Below are 19,257 nucleotides of genomic sequence, written 5' to 3'. Positions count from 1 at the left end.
CGACTCTGGGGTTGCGTGCTCATCTCGCATTATTGGCTGAGGGAGCCGGCGTATAGCTTCCAGGTCATGTGGCCAGCATGACAAAGCCGCTTCTGGAAAACCAGAGCAGCACATGGAAATGCCGTTTACCTTCCCGCTGTAGCGGTACCTATTTATCTACTTGCATTTTGACATGCTTTCGAAATGCTAGGTTGGCAGGAGCTGGGACCAAGCAACGGGAGCTCACCCTGTCACAGGGATTCGAACCGCCAACCTTCTGATCAGCAAGCCCTAAGCTCAGTGGTTTAACCCACAGCGCCACCTGGGTCCCTTCGAACATAGCCTTACAAACATACAATTGTCTTTTTGGGCGATCACTCATAACCATGTAAGATTGTCTTCCATAAACAGGGTTTTGACAGTGAACCTGTAAGTGACTGTGGAGGCCAATTCTGGATCCACACGTCCTTCCACAGGGAAGACATAGGTTTCCGGGCGGGAGTTGATTACGGTGAGGGTTTGCCAATCATGCCTTCCTCTTAGCACGTTTCTCCCTTTCGTCCTGAGTTCGAGCATCTTCAAAGCCCATGACACCTTTGGTAAAGGCTGTTCTCCAACTGGAGCCCTCACAGACCAGTGCTTCCCAGTTGTCGGTGTTTATACTACATTTTTTTAGATTAGCCTTGAGAGAGTCTTTAAGGCTCTTTTGTTGACCACCAGCTTTACGCTTTCCATTTTCAAGTTCAGATACATTTGTAATTTGTAAACACAATTGCATAGTAACTGGGCATACAATAGGGGATCCCCTGCTGCTGCTGTTTTGTTTGGGGTTTCTACATTGAAGAGCATGCATGGGCTCTGTTCAGGCTTTCCACTGACTGGGGCAATCTCCCCTCTCACCCAAACACACACAAATATTTTGTTGGGGGACCGAACCCCCATCCTACATGCAGCCTACACAGTTTTGCAAAGCTGTGCAGAGCGAATGAGTCCCCTTCTTTCTGTGATTAAGAACCTTTTAATCTGCGTATACACCAGGCATTGAAAGCATCCCCCCCCCATCTGAATCCTGGGAGCTGTTGTTTAAAAGTGTTTGGAACTGTAGTTCTGTGAGGGGTGAGCTACAGTTCCGAAGAACCTTTGGGAGAGAGGCTGCGCCTTAAATATACGTATGATGCTTATGGTTCCTTAGATTCCTTCTTTTATAGCTGGTTTAAATGTTTGATTCACCTGGGTGGTTACTGGAGCTGATATAATAATGGTGATGCTGTTTTACTTCCTTCTAAGATAAGCGTCTAAGGTTTGGGTCCTGAGCTCCCTTCTGCAAAAGCAAAGCGCTTCCCCCATCATACAAGGGCTTGTGGTCCAGCAGAGAGTTTTTGAGAAGCACAGGGGCTGTAGGGGGAAGGAAGGAAGAGTGAAAGTGACCTCCCACCCCTTCTGCTGGCTGGAGCAGAACTCATGAGACACTTCCGCCAGCAAAATGGACCCAAGCTGTAATCTGTTTGTTAGTGTTTGTTTGTTTGTTTGTTTGTTTCCGAGCAAAAGCACCACCCGTGTTGTTTCTTCTTATCTCTGTAGGTGCCCTGTTCCCGGTTGTGTTGGCCTCGGACACATCAGTGGCAAATATGCCTCGCATCGCAGTGCCTCGGGGTGCCCCCTCGCAGCCCGGAGGCAGAAAGAAGGGTCTCTCAATGGTTCGTCCTTTTCATGGAAGTCACTCAAGAACGAGGGTCCCACTTGTCCAACCCCAGGTTGTGATGGCTCAGGTCACGCAAATGGAAGCTTCCTCACTCACAGAAGGTAACCACCATGCATGAGGTCCCGGGGTCTTTTGCAAAAGGTAGCAGTGAAGTCCATTTTGCAACACCATCTCAGTACTTGCTCAGGAACTGAGCCCTGGGACCAAACTAGATATGTAGATTTTTAAGACTCTCTTGTGCTGATCTGTGCTAGATCGCCTGAAGTTTCAATGAAGTGTGCACTTGTCACCCCTGTTCCCCTTGTTTTACCCCTTGAGATGATCATGGATCTATGTGGATCCTCTCTTGCAGCAGTCACTGAAATCCAAAGAGTGTATTCACATGATCCACAAATATCCAGCCTCTTGATCATTTTGGTTGCCCTTTTCTGAACCTTTTCCAGTTCTACAAAACTCTTGAAGTTCTACAAAACTCATTTACGATAGGGAGCTCATCCAAATATGGAATAAAGGTGTGTCAATGGTTTATGGGGGGGGGGGGTACAATTAGCTACCTGCTTGAATAGCCCAAACACAGTTCCTATGAACTTCAGGGTTTTGGGGGCACAGCAGGAAAAGACATCTTTTCAGCTTCTGATGAATGGATGTTGAAAAATCACTCCATTTCAAATCCAGGCAAAACTTGTTCCTGATCTAGATATTTCACCCTTGCGCAGTGTTGTTTAACCCACTGCATCACAGCATGGATGGAGGAAATTAGGAACAAAAAAATGCCCCCCAAGAATTTACTTGCATGTAGGTGAGTGAGATTGTGAGAGATTTGTCTTATTCTATAATATGTGTTACGTGTTGTTTCTTGAACCATCTAAGTCCAGGGGGCATATAAATACAAATGTAGCTGTTTGCAGGATAGAACTAACTTGTGCAACCTACACCAGAGGCCAGTTTTGCATCTGTCGTGCATTCAGCCACTGGATCTGGAAAGCAAGCTGGCAGTTGCGGAGTTTTCCACTGGGATAACAGATGTGAGAGATCCATGCCCAGCTATATCCTTCTCCCAAGATACGTCTGGTACTTGTAAACTGAGACTAGGTCACCAGACCTAACGTAATTCTTCAAAGCAGGTGGAGGATACACACAGGGGGCATCCTATGAAATTGTGGCAGTTGTGTCAGAGAAGAAACAAGAACTAGCTGTCTTCCTGGCTCAGACTAAAAGTCTGTCTGGACCAACAACCCGTTTCCAACAGTGATCAGCCAGATACTTCTCAGAAGTTTACAAGGAGGGTATGACGATAACTGCCCTCCATTAAGTGGATTGTTGCCATCTCCTTTTTAATTTTTTAAATTATTTTCTCTCAAGCAGTAAAGGGGTGGCCAACTCCCAAGAGACTACTCACAGAGTTAAAAAACTGGCAGTGGTAGTGATCTACCCCCTTTTGGGGGGGGGGTTCAGGTCAAAGTTGTTGAGATTTTTTTTAGAAAGGAAAGCCCTGCTTTTTGGGGTTCAGGTCAAAGTTGTTGAGCTTTATTTAGGGAGGAGGAGAGCCCCGTTTGGGGGGGGGGTGCAGGGCAAAAATGTTGAGCTTTTTTAGGGGAGCCGGTGATCTACCAGTAATCTACCACAGACGTCCAGTGATCTACGGGTAGATCACAATCTACCTGTTGGACATTCCTGAACTATAGCAGCAAACACTGGAATAATGATGTCCTTGTCACAGTGCCCATTTTCCTTTGAGTTCATACTTCTGCTGCAACCAGTGCGCACTGGGATGGTGCGCACTGGTATGAAGTATCACCACTTTTCTCTTCTTTCGCTGCCCATAGCAACTATTTTCTGCTGACACCCATGGCCCTTTTATCAAGACAGGAGTACTGGTCCGACATTTTTTTTTTTTACAAACAGAAACAAAAAACACTGGTTGCAACACATTAAAGCATGAACAGATCTGCAGGCCCACGTCTCTTCCATGCGCCAAATGTGGAATCAGTGCAAGAGTACCTTTGCCATTGTACATGATGAAATGCATCCAAGCTCCTGCAACTCGTCCTTCCCTTTAGGTCCTCTGCCAACTCTGTGATGTGGTGTGAGCTTCTCGTGTAAAGCAAGCTGCCCGATCTTGGCAATCCAAGCTTTTGCCTGCCATCTTCCAGCGACGTTGGCATTGTGGGAATGTTGAGGACATATTGCAGGAGAGGATCTACTGTTTATTAATATCCTTCCTAACTTGCGCTAGCAAGTTCCTTCACGTAGCAGAGTGCATTCATCTTCTTACACAGTAGAAAGCTGGTTGCAAACTCGTGAGAGTTTCTTAAGACAATAAGCAATTCAATCTGGCTTGTCCAGATTGAGATATGTTCTAATATTCTGATATTCCTGGTAAGACCCCTTTTGAATCCCTCCTAAAAGAATAAAGACACCACAGTCTTATTCATAAGTAACAAACAGTAGTTTTACTCATGATCAGGCAGAGCACAGTGTAATCCCTGAAGGTAGGCTTCAGGCTTAAAGTTAAAGATATGTACAAACAGGTTTGCCCCATATGGGAGATGACCTGGGGGACTGCTTGGCTGGCAGCCAGCAGTACAGGAAGTTCGCAGGACGAAAGGAAGATCGAAGAGAAAGAAGGAGAGGTAGCTGCGTGACTGGACCTTTTGTTAGGTCAGGGAAGGTCTCGCCCACCTACTAGTCACATGCAAGGAAGGATGCTCCAGGCCAGGAGGAACAGGAAGTTTCGACTGGCTGGACCAAACATTCCCTTGCATGTCCACTCTAGCAAAACAAGGAATGTTGTACTTGACTGCTCCCAGTGGATGAGATCCCACAGGATTGCTCAAGGGGTCTATTGCATAGCTGTCAAGTTTTCCCTTTTCTCGCGAGGAAGCCTATTCAGCATAAGGGAATTTCCCTTTAAAAAAAAGGGAGAACTTGACAGCTATGTTCTATTGTTAATCCCAGCTCCGGATGGACATTACATAGAACCAGAACCAGAACTGGAAGAGGCCCTGCCTGCAGTGCAAGAATATGCAGCTGTCCCATACGCGGATCGAACCTGCAACCTTGGCGTTGTCGGCACCATGCTCTAGCCAACTGAGCTGTTTCACAATACAATGTGGTAGCTTTCATGCTCACAGTATCTGCTCCATCCACCCCGCACCTCTGCCCAGGCCGCAGACCTCATGCCCCCGGTTCCTGAAGGGACCACCAGTGGCCTGGGAGAACTGTTGGGGCCCCTGCCCCTGCAGACACCTTCCCTGGGACTACTTAAGACCTCTCTGCCTGGAGGGAAGGCAGATGTGAGGAAGCCCAGACCAGGAAGCATTTAATCGCCAGCTCCTGAAGTTGCTCTGATAATGTTTTGTTTTGATTTGATTTGATTTGATTTGATTTGATTTGATTTGCATTCGTTCATTCTAGTGTTTCAGATTGGTAGAACAGCGGTATATAAGTGCAATAAATGCATAATTAGTAAATAAATAGCTGTCGGAAGACTGGGGGGTATCTCATGCAAGGTTCTACTGAAGTCCTGAACAATACAACAGGCTATCCGCAAGTACAACAAATTTCAGGGGCAGGATCTCTTTGGCTTTATGAGACATAAAATACGTGCTTTGATTAGAATCTGCATTTTATAGCTGAATCTTTTATGGGGCAACCTGCAAGGGAATTTCTCTCATATACAACTGTCAATTTATTTATTTATTTCGAACTATTCAGTGAAGCTCATCCAAATGACTGTGTTCCTGGCGGACTTATAAAAACTACTGCGTCAACTGGGGCGGGAGGGCGGAAACATCGCCGGGAAATGGTTTTACAATGAGCATTAAATAGCTATATTCATTTTGTGATTTTTCCATTGAATGACAAGGAAGAAAAAAAGAGAGAGAAATGGTTATTTCTTCCCCCAGAGAAGTAAAACACATTATTTTCATTTTGTTTTGAAATTTTATGCAAGCATTTCCAGTTAATGTAAACATTAACAACGAGAAAAGTTGCCAGGGGGGGGGGGAAGATTTCCTCAATATTTTTTAAAGAAGTTCTCTATGCTTTCCCACATCAACAAATTTCCACTTTAGGATCAGAACCAGTGGTTTCAGCAGAGCTGTCTATGTCTGCTGTTAATTTTGCACCTGAGGTTTCTGCTTCTTGGGAATGTAGGAAATGACCATAAACTGAGCCAGGGTGTTTGTCCACTATTTAAATGCAGTGGCTCGCATAGATTTCAAACAGAGGCCTTTTCCTAGTACTCTCTAAATTGCTTGCATAAGTAATCTGACCTAGTCAAGGATCATGTAACGAACATCACAAAGCTACATCTGACAGAGCATTGTAAGACACAGATGATCTTGTGGGTCAACAAAACCAGTCAGATTTGCTTACATGATTATAGCAAGGAGGGCAACTTGGAGCAAAAGAGGACAATAGATATGAATAAGGCTGCAATTCTTTGCACACTTACTTGGTAGTAAATTTACTTAAATAGTACTTAATTCCGAATGCACAAGATTGCACAGTGACTAAACACATTTACAAAGAATGCTGAATTTCACCCCACAAGGGAAGCTTTTATGCTATTGCAAGTAATTTTAGCTCAGCCTTAATTACCTGGCTGAAATTAATCCTGGAAGTTCTAATAAAATCCACTTTTGCTTATCATTTTAGCCTGTCGGGGTGTCCAAGAGCTACTTTTGCTGGGAAAAAGGGGAAAATCTCAGGGGATGAAATTCTCAACGCTAAATTCAAGACCAGCGATGGTAAGAGAACCAGATTTATCACTTGGCTAGTTTTGCATATTTGAAAATTTGCTTTTGAAAAAATTAACATGACCTTGCAGATTGTGTGTGTCCACACCATTAGCATTTCCACTGGACCGAGATGATCTATGCCAATTGAATTAGTACTTGCTAACTTACTTGCTAAGGATTTGCTCTGCTATTCAGGCAGTGTGTTTCTTGCAATTTGGAAATCCCCTACGAGAGCAAATATCCCATCTTGCTACCGATTGCAGCCTCTCCACTATTTGATTCTTGCACATTTCCCAAAAGCTAAAAATATGCCTCGCCACTAAATTTGCTCTTAAAAGCCCACAGGTTATTTTTTTTGGCCTGCTAGATCACATGTGATATAGTGACCAGAATGTTGTGGTTTCAGTGTGAAGGATCTAGTTTAAATCATTATGCAGTATAATGCTCACCATAGGATAAAGCCAGTGCTGTAGAAAGTTCTTGATTCTCAGCTGTGACTCACTAGCCAAACTTTGGCAAGCCTCTGTTCTTTCTGTTTCACCCCACCCCCCATTTTTAATATGATTCGGGGGGCGCAACCTACCTTCCCATGGTGTTATTATAATTAATGAGATGGTAGGATTGCAGATTTTGAAAAAAAATAGCAAGGAGAGACAAGAGGGCCTTCTTAAACGAGCAATGCAAAGAAATAGAGGAAAGCAACAGAACGGGGGGAAACAGAAAATTGGAGATATGAAATGAACATTTCGTACAAAGATTATTGTAATAAAGGACAAAAGTAGAAAGGACCTAACAGAAGCAGAAGACATCAGGAAGAGGTGGCAAGAATACACAGAGGAATTATACCAGAAAGATATGGAGGTCTCGTACACCCCAGGTAGCGTGGTTGCTGACCTTGAGCCAGACATCCTGAATAGTGAAGTCAAATGGACCTTAGAAAGCACTGCTAATAACAAGGCCAGTGGAAGTGATGATATTCCTGATGAACTATTTACAATTTTAAAAGATGGTGCTGTTAAGGTGCTACACTCAATATGCCAGCAAGTTTGGAAAACTCATCAGTGGCCAGAGGATTGGAGAAGATCGGTCTACATCCCAATCCCAAAGAAGGGCAGTGCCAAAGAATGCTGATTGGTTCAAAATTGGGAAAGGAGTACGACAAGGCTGTATATTGTCTCCCTGCTTATTTATGCTGATGACACAACCTTGATGGCAGAAGGTGAGGAGGAATTAAAGAACCTTTTAATGAGGGAGAAAGAGGAGAGCACAAAATATGGTGTGAAGCTCAACATTAAAAAAACAAAAAAACAAGATCATGGCCACTGGTCCCATCACCTCCTGGCAAATAGAAGGCGAAGAAATTGAGGCAGTGAGAGATTTTACTTTCTTGAGCTCCATGATCACTGCAGATGGTGACAGGAGTTACAAAATTAAAAGACGCCTGCTCAGGGCCGTCCCTAGGCCCGGGCTGGGTGGCGCAAGGCACCAGGGCGCCTGGCCATCAGGGGTGCGGAAGGGACGCTGAACGCTGGTGTCTGCCTCCGCGCACCTCTGCTCTTGAGTGGCTTCAGGCCGCTCTCCAGAGGCGCGCAGGGAGCATGAGGCTGGGGCTGCCTCCTCCGCGCCTCTCAGCTCCCCGCGCGCCCCTCCTGCCCGCCTCACTCATGGGGGGGCGCCAGAGGTATCTTGGCACCAGGGAGCCAGATATGGTTAAGACGGCCCTGCGCCTGCTTCTTGGGAGACAAGCAATGACAAACCTAGACAGCATCTTAAAAAGCAGAGACATCACCTTGCCGACAAAGGTCCATATAGTTAAAGCTATGGTTTTCCCAGTAGTGATGTATGGAAGTGAGAGCTGGACCATAAAGAAGGCTGATCGCCGAAGAATTGATGCTTTTGAATTATGGTGCTGGAGGAGACTCTTGAGAAGATCAAACCTATCCATTCTGAAGGAAATCAGCTCTGAGTACTCACTGGAAGGACAGATCCTGAAGCTGAGGCTCCAGTACTTTGGCCACCTCATGACAAGAGAAGACTCCCTGGAAAAGACCCTGATGTTGGAAAAGAGTGAGGGCACAAGGAGAAGGGGACGACAGAGGATGAGGTGGTTGGACAGTGTTCTCGAAGCCACCAACATGAGTCTGATCAAACTGCGGGAGGCAGTGGAAGACAGAAGTGCCTGGTGTGTGGACTTCCGGCCGATCGTGCAGCAATGGCGGGTGCCGTTCTCCTCAGCTGAGGAGAACGTGGGGCCTCTGAGGCAAGGGGGGGACTGCTGCAGCGCAGCGGCCCCCCAGAAGAAACCCCAAATTGAACGTTTCGGGGACGTGGATCTGGCAGACGCCAGAAGCGAGCTCCCCCCTCCCTCGGCTAGCCTATTTTTGGGCGGCGAGAGGACAAGGGGTCTTGAGTTAATGCAGCGCAACGGAGTATAACTATCTCAGAGGCACAAAGTTGCGATCCTGCCAGGCAACAGCGATCGGTTCTTCCTCAAATTGAAAAAAATTGAAGACATTGGACACCGTGAGTAAAAGGAGAAATTTAATTTTTGGGAGTATTTGGCCATGAGAGGATATTTAACCAGGAAGTCGATCTCCCCCACTGAGAGGACGGTAATGCAGTTAATTTGCCTATAGCCGGAAAAGTGAAAGGAATCTATTAATTATCGAGGACTGGACTCAATACCTTCCCCCAGAGGCAGGGTAAAGGGGAGAAGGACTAAATTTATTAAAAACCCTGCAAAAATATTTTAATCTGGATTGGGGAAAATCCCCCTGGAAACTGAAGTCGGGTCCCGGGAGGAAGCAGTGAGCCGCCATTATGACATCATAATAGAAAGGAATTTGTTTATCTCTTTGAGACTGAGAACTGCAAATTGTGAAGGGAGTGTAAAATATAAGGCTGTGTATAAGAAGTTTGACAATTGCTCTTTTCATAAATGGACACAAGAATTTTTGGACATGAAGAATTAAATAATGAGACTATAACCAGTTTGGATATAAACTCGGTTTTTGATGTTTTGGGAAATACAATCTGTACCATTTCCTGCTCTGCTCTGTTCCCATGAAATCTGAGGTGAACAGGATGCCTGAAGCCATAACATCAGATGATGGCCTGGACTTTCAGAAGGAACTTTTGGAATCACTTTTGGACTTGAGAAACAAACTGCGGCAAAATAATATATTGTTGCATGAAAGTAATGCACAGTTGTCTGAATGGCGTGAAAGGAATCAGAATTGTCAGGACAGAGAAAAAGGATTATCTCCAACAGAGAGTGAAGTCAAGCAAGAGGAACAATCATCAGTCTTGGACAGTGTAATTGAATTTTTTAAAAAGGAGGAAGATACATGGAACATTGTTCCTCCAGTGAGAGGGGGGGAACAGAACACCTGTTTGATCCAAGGAGTCTCCAAAGAAGAACCAGCATGGAGTAATGTCTTCCCAGTGAGAGAGGGAGGGCAGGACCCATGCTGGGGACAGAATCCAAAGGGGGGGGATACTGAGAAAATGGAATTGGGAGGCATCAGGGGAGGATTGAGGAAGAATGGTGGTTAGGCTGGGTCAGGGTGGAAGTGGGGTGAGGGATAATAATGGATGTAACTTTTTTGACTGATTTAGATGGTCCGAAACTGGAATGACTTATGGAACTCGCCGAAAAATCTAGGAGACCCTGAGTTCAGGGGAAGTGGGGTTGAATTTGTTATAATGTGTTTAAACATTAGTATGGTAAAATAATTAATATTTAAATTTATGGAAAGTTCTTGGTAAGAATTTTGAGGCTAAGGGGAGAAATAGAAGATAGAAGAAAGGGGAAATAATTTTTGATCTGGATGAACTGATCAATTATTGGTGGAAAATAGATGATATTTTTAGAATAGAATATTTGAGTGTTAATGATAAAATGTGTTAGATTAATTTAAGACATAAGATGAAAACTGCTTAGTTGGAATTTTAAAATGGACCCAGTGAGGGGGGAATTGAGGAAGTCAACAATGTTAAGTAAATAATATAAGATTCGAGATGCTTTTTTAAAATATGTTTTATTTTTGTTTTTGTGTTCTTTTTTCTTGTTTGAGTTTTTTTTGTGATTATGTATTTGGAAAATGAATAAAAATTATTTGGGGGGGGGTGCCTGGTGTGCTCTGGTCCAATGGGGTCACGAAGAGTCAGACATGACTAAACAACAACAAGGATTGAAATTTTTGCAAGGGCCATTAAAGGTCATTTCACCAACCCAATACCAATGCAGGAATCCCATTGCTATAGCATCCCCCCAAACTGACCTTCCAGTATCTGCTTAATAACCTCTAACTAAGGAGAACCACCACCTTCCAAGGTGATTATTTCTGTTAAAGGAACACGGGTGGTGCTGTGGTCTAAACCACTGAGCTTCTTGGGCTTGCTGATCAGAAGGTCCCCAGTTCGCATCTGCACAACGGGGTGAGCTCCCGTTGCTCGGTCCCAGCTCCTGCCAACGTAGCAGTTCGAAAGCACGGCAGTGCAAGTAGATAAATAGGTACTGCTGCGGTGGGAAGGTAAACGGCGTTTCCGTGCGCTCTGGCTTCCGTCACGGTGTTCCATTGCGCCAGAAGCAGTTAGTCATGCCGGCCACAAGACCTGGAAAGCTGTGGACAAACGCTGGCTCCCTCAGCCTGAAAAGCAAGATGAGCACCATACCCCATAGTCGCCTTTGCCTGGACTTAACCGTCCAGGAGCCCTTGTTTAGCTGAATTCCCCTTTCTTGTAATGTGAACACATTGGTTCAGTCCTACCCTTTAGAGCAACAGCAAGATACTCTCACCAGAAGTTGTTAGAATGCAAGTTCCATCAACGCATAGCTGTCAAGTTTTCCCTTTTCTCGCGAGGAAGCCTATTCAACATAAGGGAATTTCCCTTTAAAAAAGGGAGAACTTGACAGGTATGCATCAATCCTGCATGGTCCTAGGTTAGGGTCGTTGGGTGTTGTATCTACCATATTTGCGACACCCTCGCTCTAGGACTACAGAAAACTTTTTTAAAAAATGATCTCAATTAAGTGCTTAGAGCACTCCAGTGGTGTTACATGAGGGCTAAACATTATTATGTAGACAGTACACTGGAGTCCAAGGGTGCTATTCAGTGCTACTCAGAGTAACACTGAAGTTAGCAGAAATGATTGCCGTACGTAATTTAGTTTCATTCATTTAAAGGGATCTACTCCGTGTAGGTTCTATCTGCATATATTAGAGCAGGAAATTGCCCGACCGCTTCTTTATTTCCTCCTTGCAGTTCTAGAGAATGACGAAGAAATTAAGCAGTTAAACAAAGAGATTAGTGAGCTGAATGAATCCAACACTGAGATGGAAGCAGCCATGGTGAAGCTGCAGTCACAGGTAAGTGCACTTGTACTAATTGTTTATATAAAAAGTCATATACACCCACTCTCATTAAAATAACACCAGGGTGCTGTGCAATAAAACAATTTGGTACCGAACAACAATGCAACAAAAGCAATCTAATTTTTAAAAAAATAAAAAAACACAATGTATCACTGTTACAGTAATGAGGAATTGTTCAGTTGGTATCGGAAGCCAGGAAAAGCTTGAGTAAATAGACGTTACTATCAGCCAATGGAATTTCACCATAAGTTCCTTCCCTATGTTGGTGGGAAGCTGAAGGAACAGGCTGGGGGCCCCAATCGAGCAGGCTCTCCTCCAGGTTCCCACGAAATCCACCTCTGCAGGCTGCCGCTTAACTAACAGAGCCTCCTCCTAAGATCTTTGTGAACAGGCAGGCCCATATGGAAAAAGGCGTTCTTTCAGATAACCTGGTCCTAAGGGATTATTAAACTAAGAACAAAACCTTAAACCTGGCTCAGAGATGTTATATGTGCTCGATAGAATGCTTAGCAACCTAGCCTACTGCACTTTGCACCCGCTGCAGCTTCCCAACCAGCTTTAAGTGTCGCCACACATAGAACACGTTACAATGCTCCAGTTTCAAGGTGACCAAGGCATAGGTCATTGAGGCTTGGTAATCTCAGGGACGCGGGTGGGGCTGTGGATTAAACCACTGAGCCTAGGGCTTGCCAATCAGAAGGTCAGCGGTTCGAATCCCCGCAACGGGGTGAGCTCCCGTTGCTCAGTCCCTGGTCCTGCCAACCTAGTTCGAAAGCACATCAAAGTGCAAGTAGATAAATAGGTACTGCTCTGGCGGGAAGGTAAACGGTGTTTCCGTGTGCTGCTCTGGTTCGCCAGAAGTGGCTTCGTCATGTTGGCCACATGACCTGCAAGCTGTACATCGGCTCGGCCAGTAAAGCGAGATGAGCGCCGCAACCCCAGAGTCGTCCGCTACTGGACCTAATGGTCAGGGGTCCCTTTACCTTTTTAATCCCTGTCCAGAAACATTCGTAACTGGTGCAGCTTGGTAAAGTATACAAGAGTGCCCCTGAATGAGGATTTATTTTTTATATGCATTGGACTTGATAAACTTCTGTGCACCTGGAGGTTTCCTCCCTTCCTAGTGGCTGTTTTCTTTGCCGCCCTTCTGACTGGGTTGCCCCAGCCACTCTGGGCGGCTTCCAACAAAATATTAAAACACAAAACAATCTCAAACATTAAAAGGCTCCCTGCACAGGGCTGCCTTCAGTTATCTTCTAAATCTCAGGTAGTTGTTTATTTCCTGGACATCTGATGGGAGGGCGTTCCACAGGGCAGGCATGACTACCGAGAAGGCCCTCTGCCTGGTTGAATGTACAGTGGTACTTCAGTTTTCGAGCGTCTCGGAAGCCGAACATTTCGGTTTTCGGATGCCGAAAACCCAGAAGTAATTGCTTCCGTTGTCGAACGCGCCTCGGAAGTCAAACGGCTTCCACTGCATTCCCCAATTTTCTCCATTGAATTTGCAGCCAGCCCTTTGCGCCTTGGTTGTCGAATGTTTCGGAAGTCGAACAGTCTTCCGGAATGGATTGGGTTTGACAGTCGAGATATCATAGTATATGAATGTATGCTTGGAATGAGACTCTACAGCAGCCTGGTGTCAATTGCTTTATTGCCCCACTATATTGCTGCATTGTGCATTCCTCTGCCTTTGCAAACACCAGTCAATGAGGCTGAGTGAAGGCTGGGAGACTTACGGTGTGATAATTTGATGTCCTGCATCTTGCATTACAAAAAGAGGGGGAGACTGAGAAGGAAAAAGAGATTCAGGCTTACTATTTACAGCAGCGGTAGTGGCCATGAACCTGTTTGTTCCACTTGTGGAGCAGGATATGAATCTAATATAAGTCTTGTGGCACTCATGGAATGTTGAAAGACAATGACCACTTCTCTTCCCTGATCCACGTTTCCCCCCACCTCCTACAGATCTCAAGCATGGAGAAGAACCTCAAGAACATTGAGGAGGAGAACAAGATTATAGAGGAGCAGAACGAAGCCCTCTTCCTTGAGCTCTCAGGGCTGAGCCAGACTCTTATCCAAAGTCTTGCCAATATCCGCCTTCCACACATGGTGAGAATCTCTCCCGTGCACCAAACCTTCGACAGCGTGATAAAGCACCAAATTCTGAAAGCCTCCTTGCAAGCACTTTGCATATAATTAAGGAGTGGCCGAAAAAGAGCTCCAGGCTATTAATTCTTACCACCTTTCATAAAATTCAGCAGGGGGAAATGGTTCCAAGCACCATTTATAGATAGAGTCCATGCCTAAGGTTAGAGCAATTTAAATGCTTGAAAGCAAGGAAGTGCAAAACTAAGCAATCCCAGGCAAATTTACCTCTGCACTGCAATATGTAGGAATAAAACAAAAAGAAGGAGCCCAGCACTCACCTATATATTTTGCTTCCCACCCCCCATGGTGGCAAAGTAAATTCACTTAATGGTATCAATTACTTTTATTCCCTCGTGTTGCTCTGCAGAATCAAGGCTACCATACCTGCTAGATCGGGCAGGGATTTCTGAGCTATATTTGGTGGTTAAACTGTGCTCCTTCCGGGGTAGTTTGTCAACCTTTGGTCCCCCACCCTGCACTCAGCTGTCACCTGTAGCTTCTAGAAGCTGTCAGCCTGCGACAGCAGCCATGGGAAATGGTTTCAGCTGGCCAGCTAAACCAGGTGAGGGTAGCCGAAGGGTCTCAAAGCCTTGGTGAGTTAGGGACTTCCCCGAGTGAAAGACAGGCTCCAGTTGGTTGAGTGGAGGAGACAAAAAGTGGGCCCAACGGGCAAGAAGGCGGTTTCTGCACATGCTGTAGAGGGAAACAAGGGGCAGATGGGGCTCATCCACCTGGGAAGGTAGCCCATCTAGGAGAAGGAAAACTCTGGTCCTAAACCGCTGCCTTGCAGCTATACAGTCATACCTCGGTTTGCGAACGTGATCCGTTCGGGAGGCACGTTCGCAACCCACAGCGTCGCAGCCTGCACATGTGCATGACATCATTTAGTGCTTCTGCACATGCGCGAGCGCCGAAACCCAGAAGTACCGTTCCGGTACTTCCGGGTTGGGCATGGTCCGCAACCCACAGCGTTCGTAACCCGAGGTATGACTGTACTCATTGGCAGTGCCGGATTTAGGTTAGATGAGGCCTTGAAGGTAATGGGGCCCTTTATATGTCCAGCTGTCCTTTGCCAACAACAAATTGTCGCTGTTTTTTGTGTTAAATATATGCTATATGGTAATTGATGGACCTAATAGGTATCTAACCAGTGATCTTTTAGGGAGCAGGTTAGTAGACGGGAGCCATGACTTACATCATAGGAGCCTACACAACACAAAACACTGTTACTGCATGTAGGTTTTAATTTATTTGTTTTTTATCTTATATTTTGGAAATGTACATCCAGGTTTCCTTTCTTTTTTAAAAAAAATTGGCGGGCCCCAAGAGAGTGGGGCCAAGCTTATACGTAAATCTGGCACTGCTCATTGGCAAGTAAGGCTTTGGGAGCAAACCCCAAGAAAAAATCCTCTCCCACTGCCTTGCAGGACATCTTTGGGAGAAGAAAAAGCTAAGGAGTAAACCATACACAAATCTGGAGTGGAGTCTCTAAACAGTTGGACGGCATCTTGTATGCTTCCTGGCAATTCTTGTAGCCAAGCTGGTGCCAAATGTATTGCTCTGCTTTCCTTTGGACCACATTAGTGAGGCTGAGGGGGGGGGAGCTTGTTGTTTGGACAGCCCAGGACTTCCATACACACTGCCCAGTCTTGCTCCGCACGGAGGTCACTTCAGTGCTGCTAACACGGCAAGAACAATGTGAGGGGCAGCAGCTACAAGTTTAACTTCACCCCCAGAGGCTCACTCCATTGTCTCTCAAGACAAACAGATGCCAACATATCTCTCTCTCTCTCTCTCTCTCTCTCTCTCTCTCTCTCTCTCTCTCTCTCTCTCTCTCTCTCTCTCTCTCTCTCTCTCTCTCCACACACACACACACACACAACATTTTAATAAGAGAACACATAGGTTACTTGGGAAGTCTAATAAAATGGGCTATCAGGTTTGCAGCTGCTTGCCATTGCCTGTTTAAGCTGCAAGATCACTGATCTGAAAAGTGTTAGAAAAAACTGAAATTTCACAGTTCAGCCCAAATGCTTTGTCTGGCACTTACTTTTTCGGAGGCGGCAGCAGCCTCTGTATGTTTCCGAAAGCTACATTGTCCTCTGCTGCCTCTTTCCCACTGATCTCGTTCTTTTGTGCTTTTTTTTTTGTTGTCTCTCATTACATCTCATAGCCCAAGTAGGTAAGAAAATGACAAAAGGAGCTCCATCAACAGTGCATGTTGCCTTTTTAGTCTAAGACAGCATGAGTGAAGATAGGACAGGATTGGACTGCAACGTCGGAAAGATCTTACAGCTCCCATTATAGCGCAGGGAGCTTCAATTCTGCTCTGAACAGCTGTCAGCTGAACAAAAACAACGATAAAGAGTATATTATATTTAACATAACAAGGTCTTAACAGTAACCAGCATGATGCCACTACTGGCTGTGGAATTTTATTTATTTATTTTTAATCTGCATTGAAGTCGAACAGCTGAAAGGAGATGCAATTCAACTGGGTTTTTCGGGTAGTTAATTGCATTGCGTGTGACACACTATCCTTGGTTAAAGCACATTAAATGTGACACAGGGGTTGGACAAACAAGAAAGCAGGCTAGAGTGCTACAGCTTGATCCAAAATATGTTTTCACACAAGGCAAGCCCCACTGAATTTAGGATCGAGGCCTTAGAATACTTTTCAGAAATGTCACTAAGCTAAAGAAGCCCCTCTTGCCTGCGTTTTTTCTGTATCGCGTATGAATGCGGGAGAGAATTTGGAAGAACGAAATGAAACACAAGATCTCGGCTAATGCAGGTTTTGCATTCGCATTAGGGGTTTTATAGCAAAGCTGATTTAAACTTTGCTGTGAAATTGATGTTGGTCTCAGTGAATCAACAGGCCCAGCCCTCCACTCGAGAATAGCCCTCGTGTGTCTAGATTGTAAATCAGATATGATGGCCTTCCACCTTCTTGATGTTGGAGAGGGGGGTGTTCTCAAAACTCTGTGGGATGCAGTGTTCTAGATTTACAAAGCAAGAATGTACGCTCAAGCTCTCTTAAAAGTTAAAGTTAACCTGCATTAAGTGATTTGAAGGGTGCACTTCTGCTTAAGGTGGAGGTAGACCTAAGCTGTAATCCTGTACCTGGGACTAATTAAGTTCTGTTGAATTTTTCATTTTTAATTCGTTGATTAATTTATCTCCTTTGGAAGATCAGGATATTGCCCAGCTGATGCTAGATAGGATTCCACATTGTATGCCACAAAAGGTCTGGGAGGTGGACATAACAATGGACACTAATATGGGCCTTTTCAATGTCAAAATTAAAGAGAAGCAAATTTAGTAGTGATTATTTAGAAGTAGGTGGCGCTGTGAGTTAAACCACACAGAGCCTAGGGCTTGCCGATCGGAAGGTCGGCGGTTTGAATCCCCACGACGGGGTGAGCTCCCGTTGCTCGGTCCCAGCTCCTGCCAACCTAGCAGTTTGAAAGCACGTCAAAGTGCAAGTAGATAAATAGGTATCACTACAGCGGGAAGGTAAACGGTATTTCCGTGTGCTGCTCTAGTTCGCCAGAAGCGGCTTTGTCATGCTGGCCACCTGACCCGGAAGCTGTACGCCGGCTCCCTCGACCAATAAAGCGGGATGAGTGCTGCAACCCCAGAGTCGGTCACGACTGGACCTAATGGTCAGGGGTCCCTTTACCTTTATTTAGAAGTAATAGATAAGGGAGGAGCATTGTGGCCCAGCAGATAATGTGGATCTAGTCCATGGGTAGGCAAACTAAGGCCCGGGGGCCGGATGCGGCCCAATCACCTTCTAAATCCAGTCCATGGAAGGTCCGGGAATCAGCGTGTTTTTACATGAGTAGAATGTGCCCTTTTATTTAAAATGTATCTCTGGGTTATTTGTGGGGCATAGGAATTTGTTCATTTCCCCCCCCCAAAAAAAAGAAAAAAATGGTCTGCCCCACCCCAAAGTCTGAGGGACAGTGGACCTGCCCACGGCTGAAAAAGTTTGCTGATCCCTGACTGAGCTGGGTCCAGTATGAGAGCCTTTTCTCTCTGTGCTCTGCTTCTAAGTTTGATTCATATGTTTGCTTGCTTATTTACTCTTTTTCTTCTTCTCTCTCTCTCTTGAGCAGGAGCCAATCAGTGAGCAGAACTTTGATGCGTACGTCAACACCCTTACTGACATGTACACGAACCAGGAATGCTACCAGAATCCTGAGAACAAGGACCTGCTGGAAAGCATCAAACAGGCCATTAAAGGAATTCAGGTCTAATTACAGTGGGACAAAGAAGAAAAATAGGGGGGGAAATAAAATTTTAAAAAAGAAGACGTTAAAAGTAACTGGAAGAATATAGAGGACCTTCACTCTGCATATTCAGGTTTACAAGTTAGGAAACTTGTTGAATGAATGAATAAAAGGACCAAAACTTAACCAAGAGGCCATTCACAAGAAGCAGAACTGAACTCAAATGTTTTCGTTTACTCAGTGGCATTCCTTTGGCAAACTGTGGGGCTTTGTTTTGTTTTTATTTTTCACCCCATACTGTGTGGTGGTGGGAGTCAAAGATGGTCTTGGGAGCAGATGGAGATCAACGGTCTTCACAAGCTGCTAGGCACCTCCACCATCAAAGGAAGTTCCAGAATAGAATTAGTCCCAGGTTTAGAGCATTAAAATAACAGGGCTTTTGTCTGCGCTGCAATGAGCTCCACAACCCTGTATCGCTTATGGTCATGTCCCAAGATAACACATGAATTGTGTGGCATGTTGTAGTACATGAGATGCAGGGGCTGCAGGCTAGCCACCCACCTGAATCTGGGCTGAGGTTCTGATGCCTGCTGGACATGAGAACTCTTACAAGTATTCTAGAGTAGCATTATTTTTTATTTTCTGAAAGAGCAGCTCTGGATCTCCAGTAGAAAGCGCAATGGAAAAAATATATACAAAAGGTTCTCAGGGAAGCTTTTTTGGAGTTTGCAACTACAGTATTCCTTTGTCCGTATTAAAAAAAAAAAGATAATAGCTATTAATGAACAGACCAATATTGGAACATTTCGTATGGAAGAATTCTAAATGTGTCATGGTCCAGTGTACATGAGTTTGGAAAGTCCTTTTGCTGACTGTTCTGGTTCTGTTTGTTGTCGTGGTCATCGTTGCGTAGCTGCACAGCGCTGCAGACATCCATGCCGGAGACATGTATAAGAAGCGATTAGGAACAAAAGGAAGTCTAAGAGTATTGACTCTTAGCTATGGACTTTGGCTCATAATACATGGCAATGTTTCTTGGTTCCGAGCTTTGTTTTCTACATTAAAAAAAA

The 19,257-nt window shown here is 45.0% G+C and overlaps 1 protein-coding gene across 1 annotated transcript in view; it reads left to right on the top strand.

Moving 5' to 3' along the window:
- MYT1 (myelin transcription factor 1) overlaps window positions 1-18,214 on the top strand; it is a 145,101-nt gene extending 126,887 nt beyond the window's left edge. The window contains exons 20-24 of the mRNA XM_035122648.2: window positions 1,561-1,782; window positions 6,344-6,435; window positions 11,695-11,798; window positions 13,770-13,913; window positions 18,074-18,214. Of these exons, the coding sequence (XP_034978539.2) occupies window positions 1,561-1,782; window positions 6,344-6,435; window positions 11,695-11,798; window positions 13,770-13,913; window positions 18,074-18,214 (703 nt within the window). The remainder of the gene's footprint in view (window positions 1-1,560; window positions 1,783-6,343; window positions 6,436-11,694; window positions 11,799-13,769; window positions 13,914-18,073) is intronic.
- The last annotated feature ends 1,043 nt before the right edge of the window (window positions 18,215-19,257 follow it).

Source organism: Zootoca vivipara, chromosome 7 (genome assembly GCF_963506605.1).
Source record: "Zootoca vivipara chromosome 7, rZooViv1.1, whole genome shotgun sequence".
Taxonomy (NCBI): Eukaryota; Metazoa; Chordata; class Lepidosauria; order Squamata; family Lacertidae; genus Zootoca; species Zootoca vivipara.
This window is presented reverse-complemented; position numbering and strand designations above follow the sequence as displayed.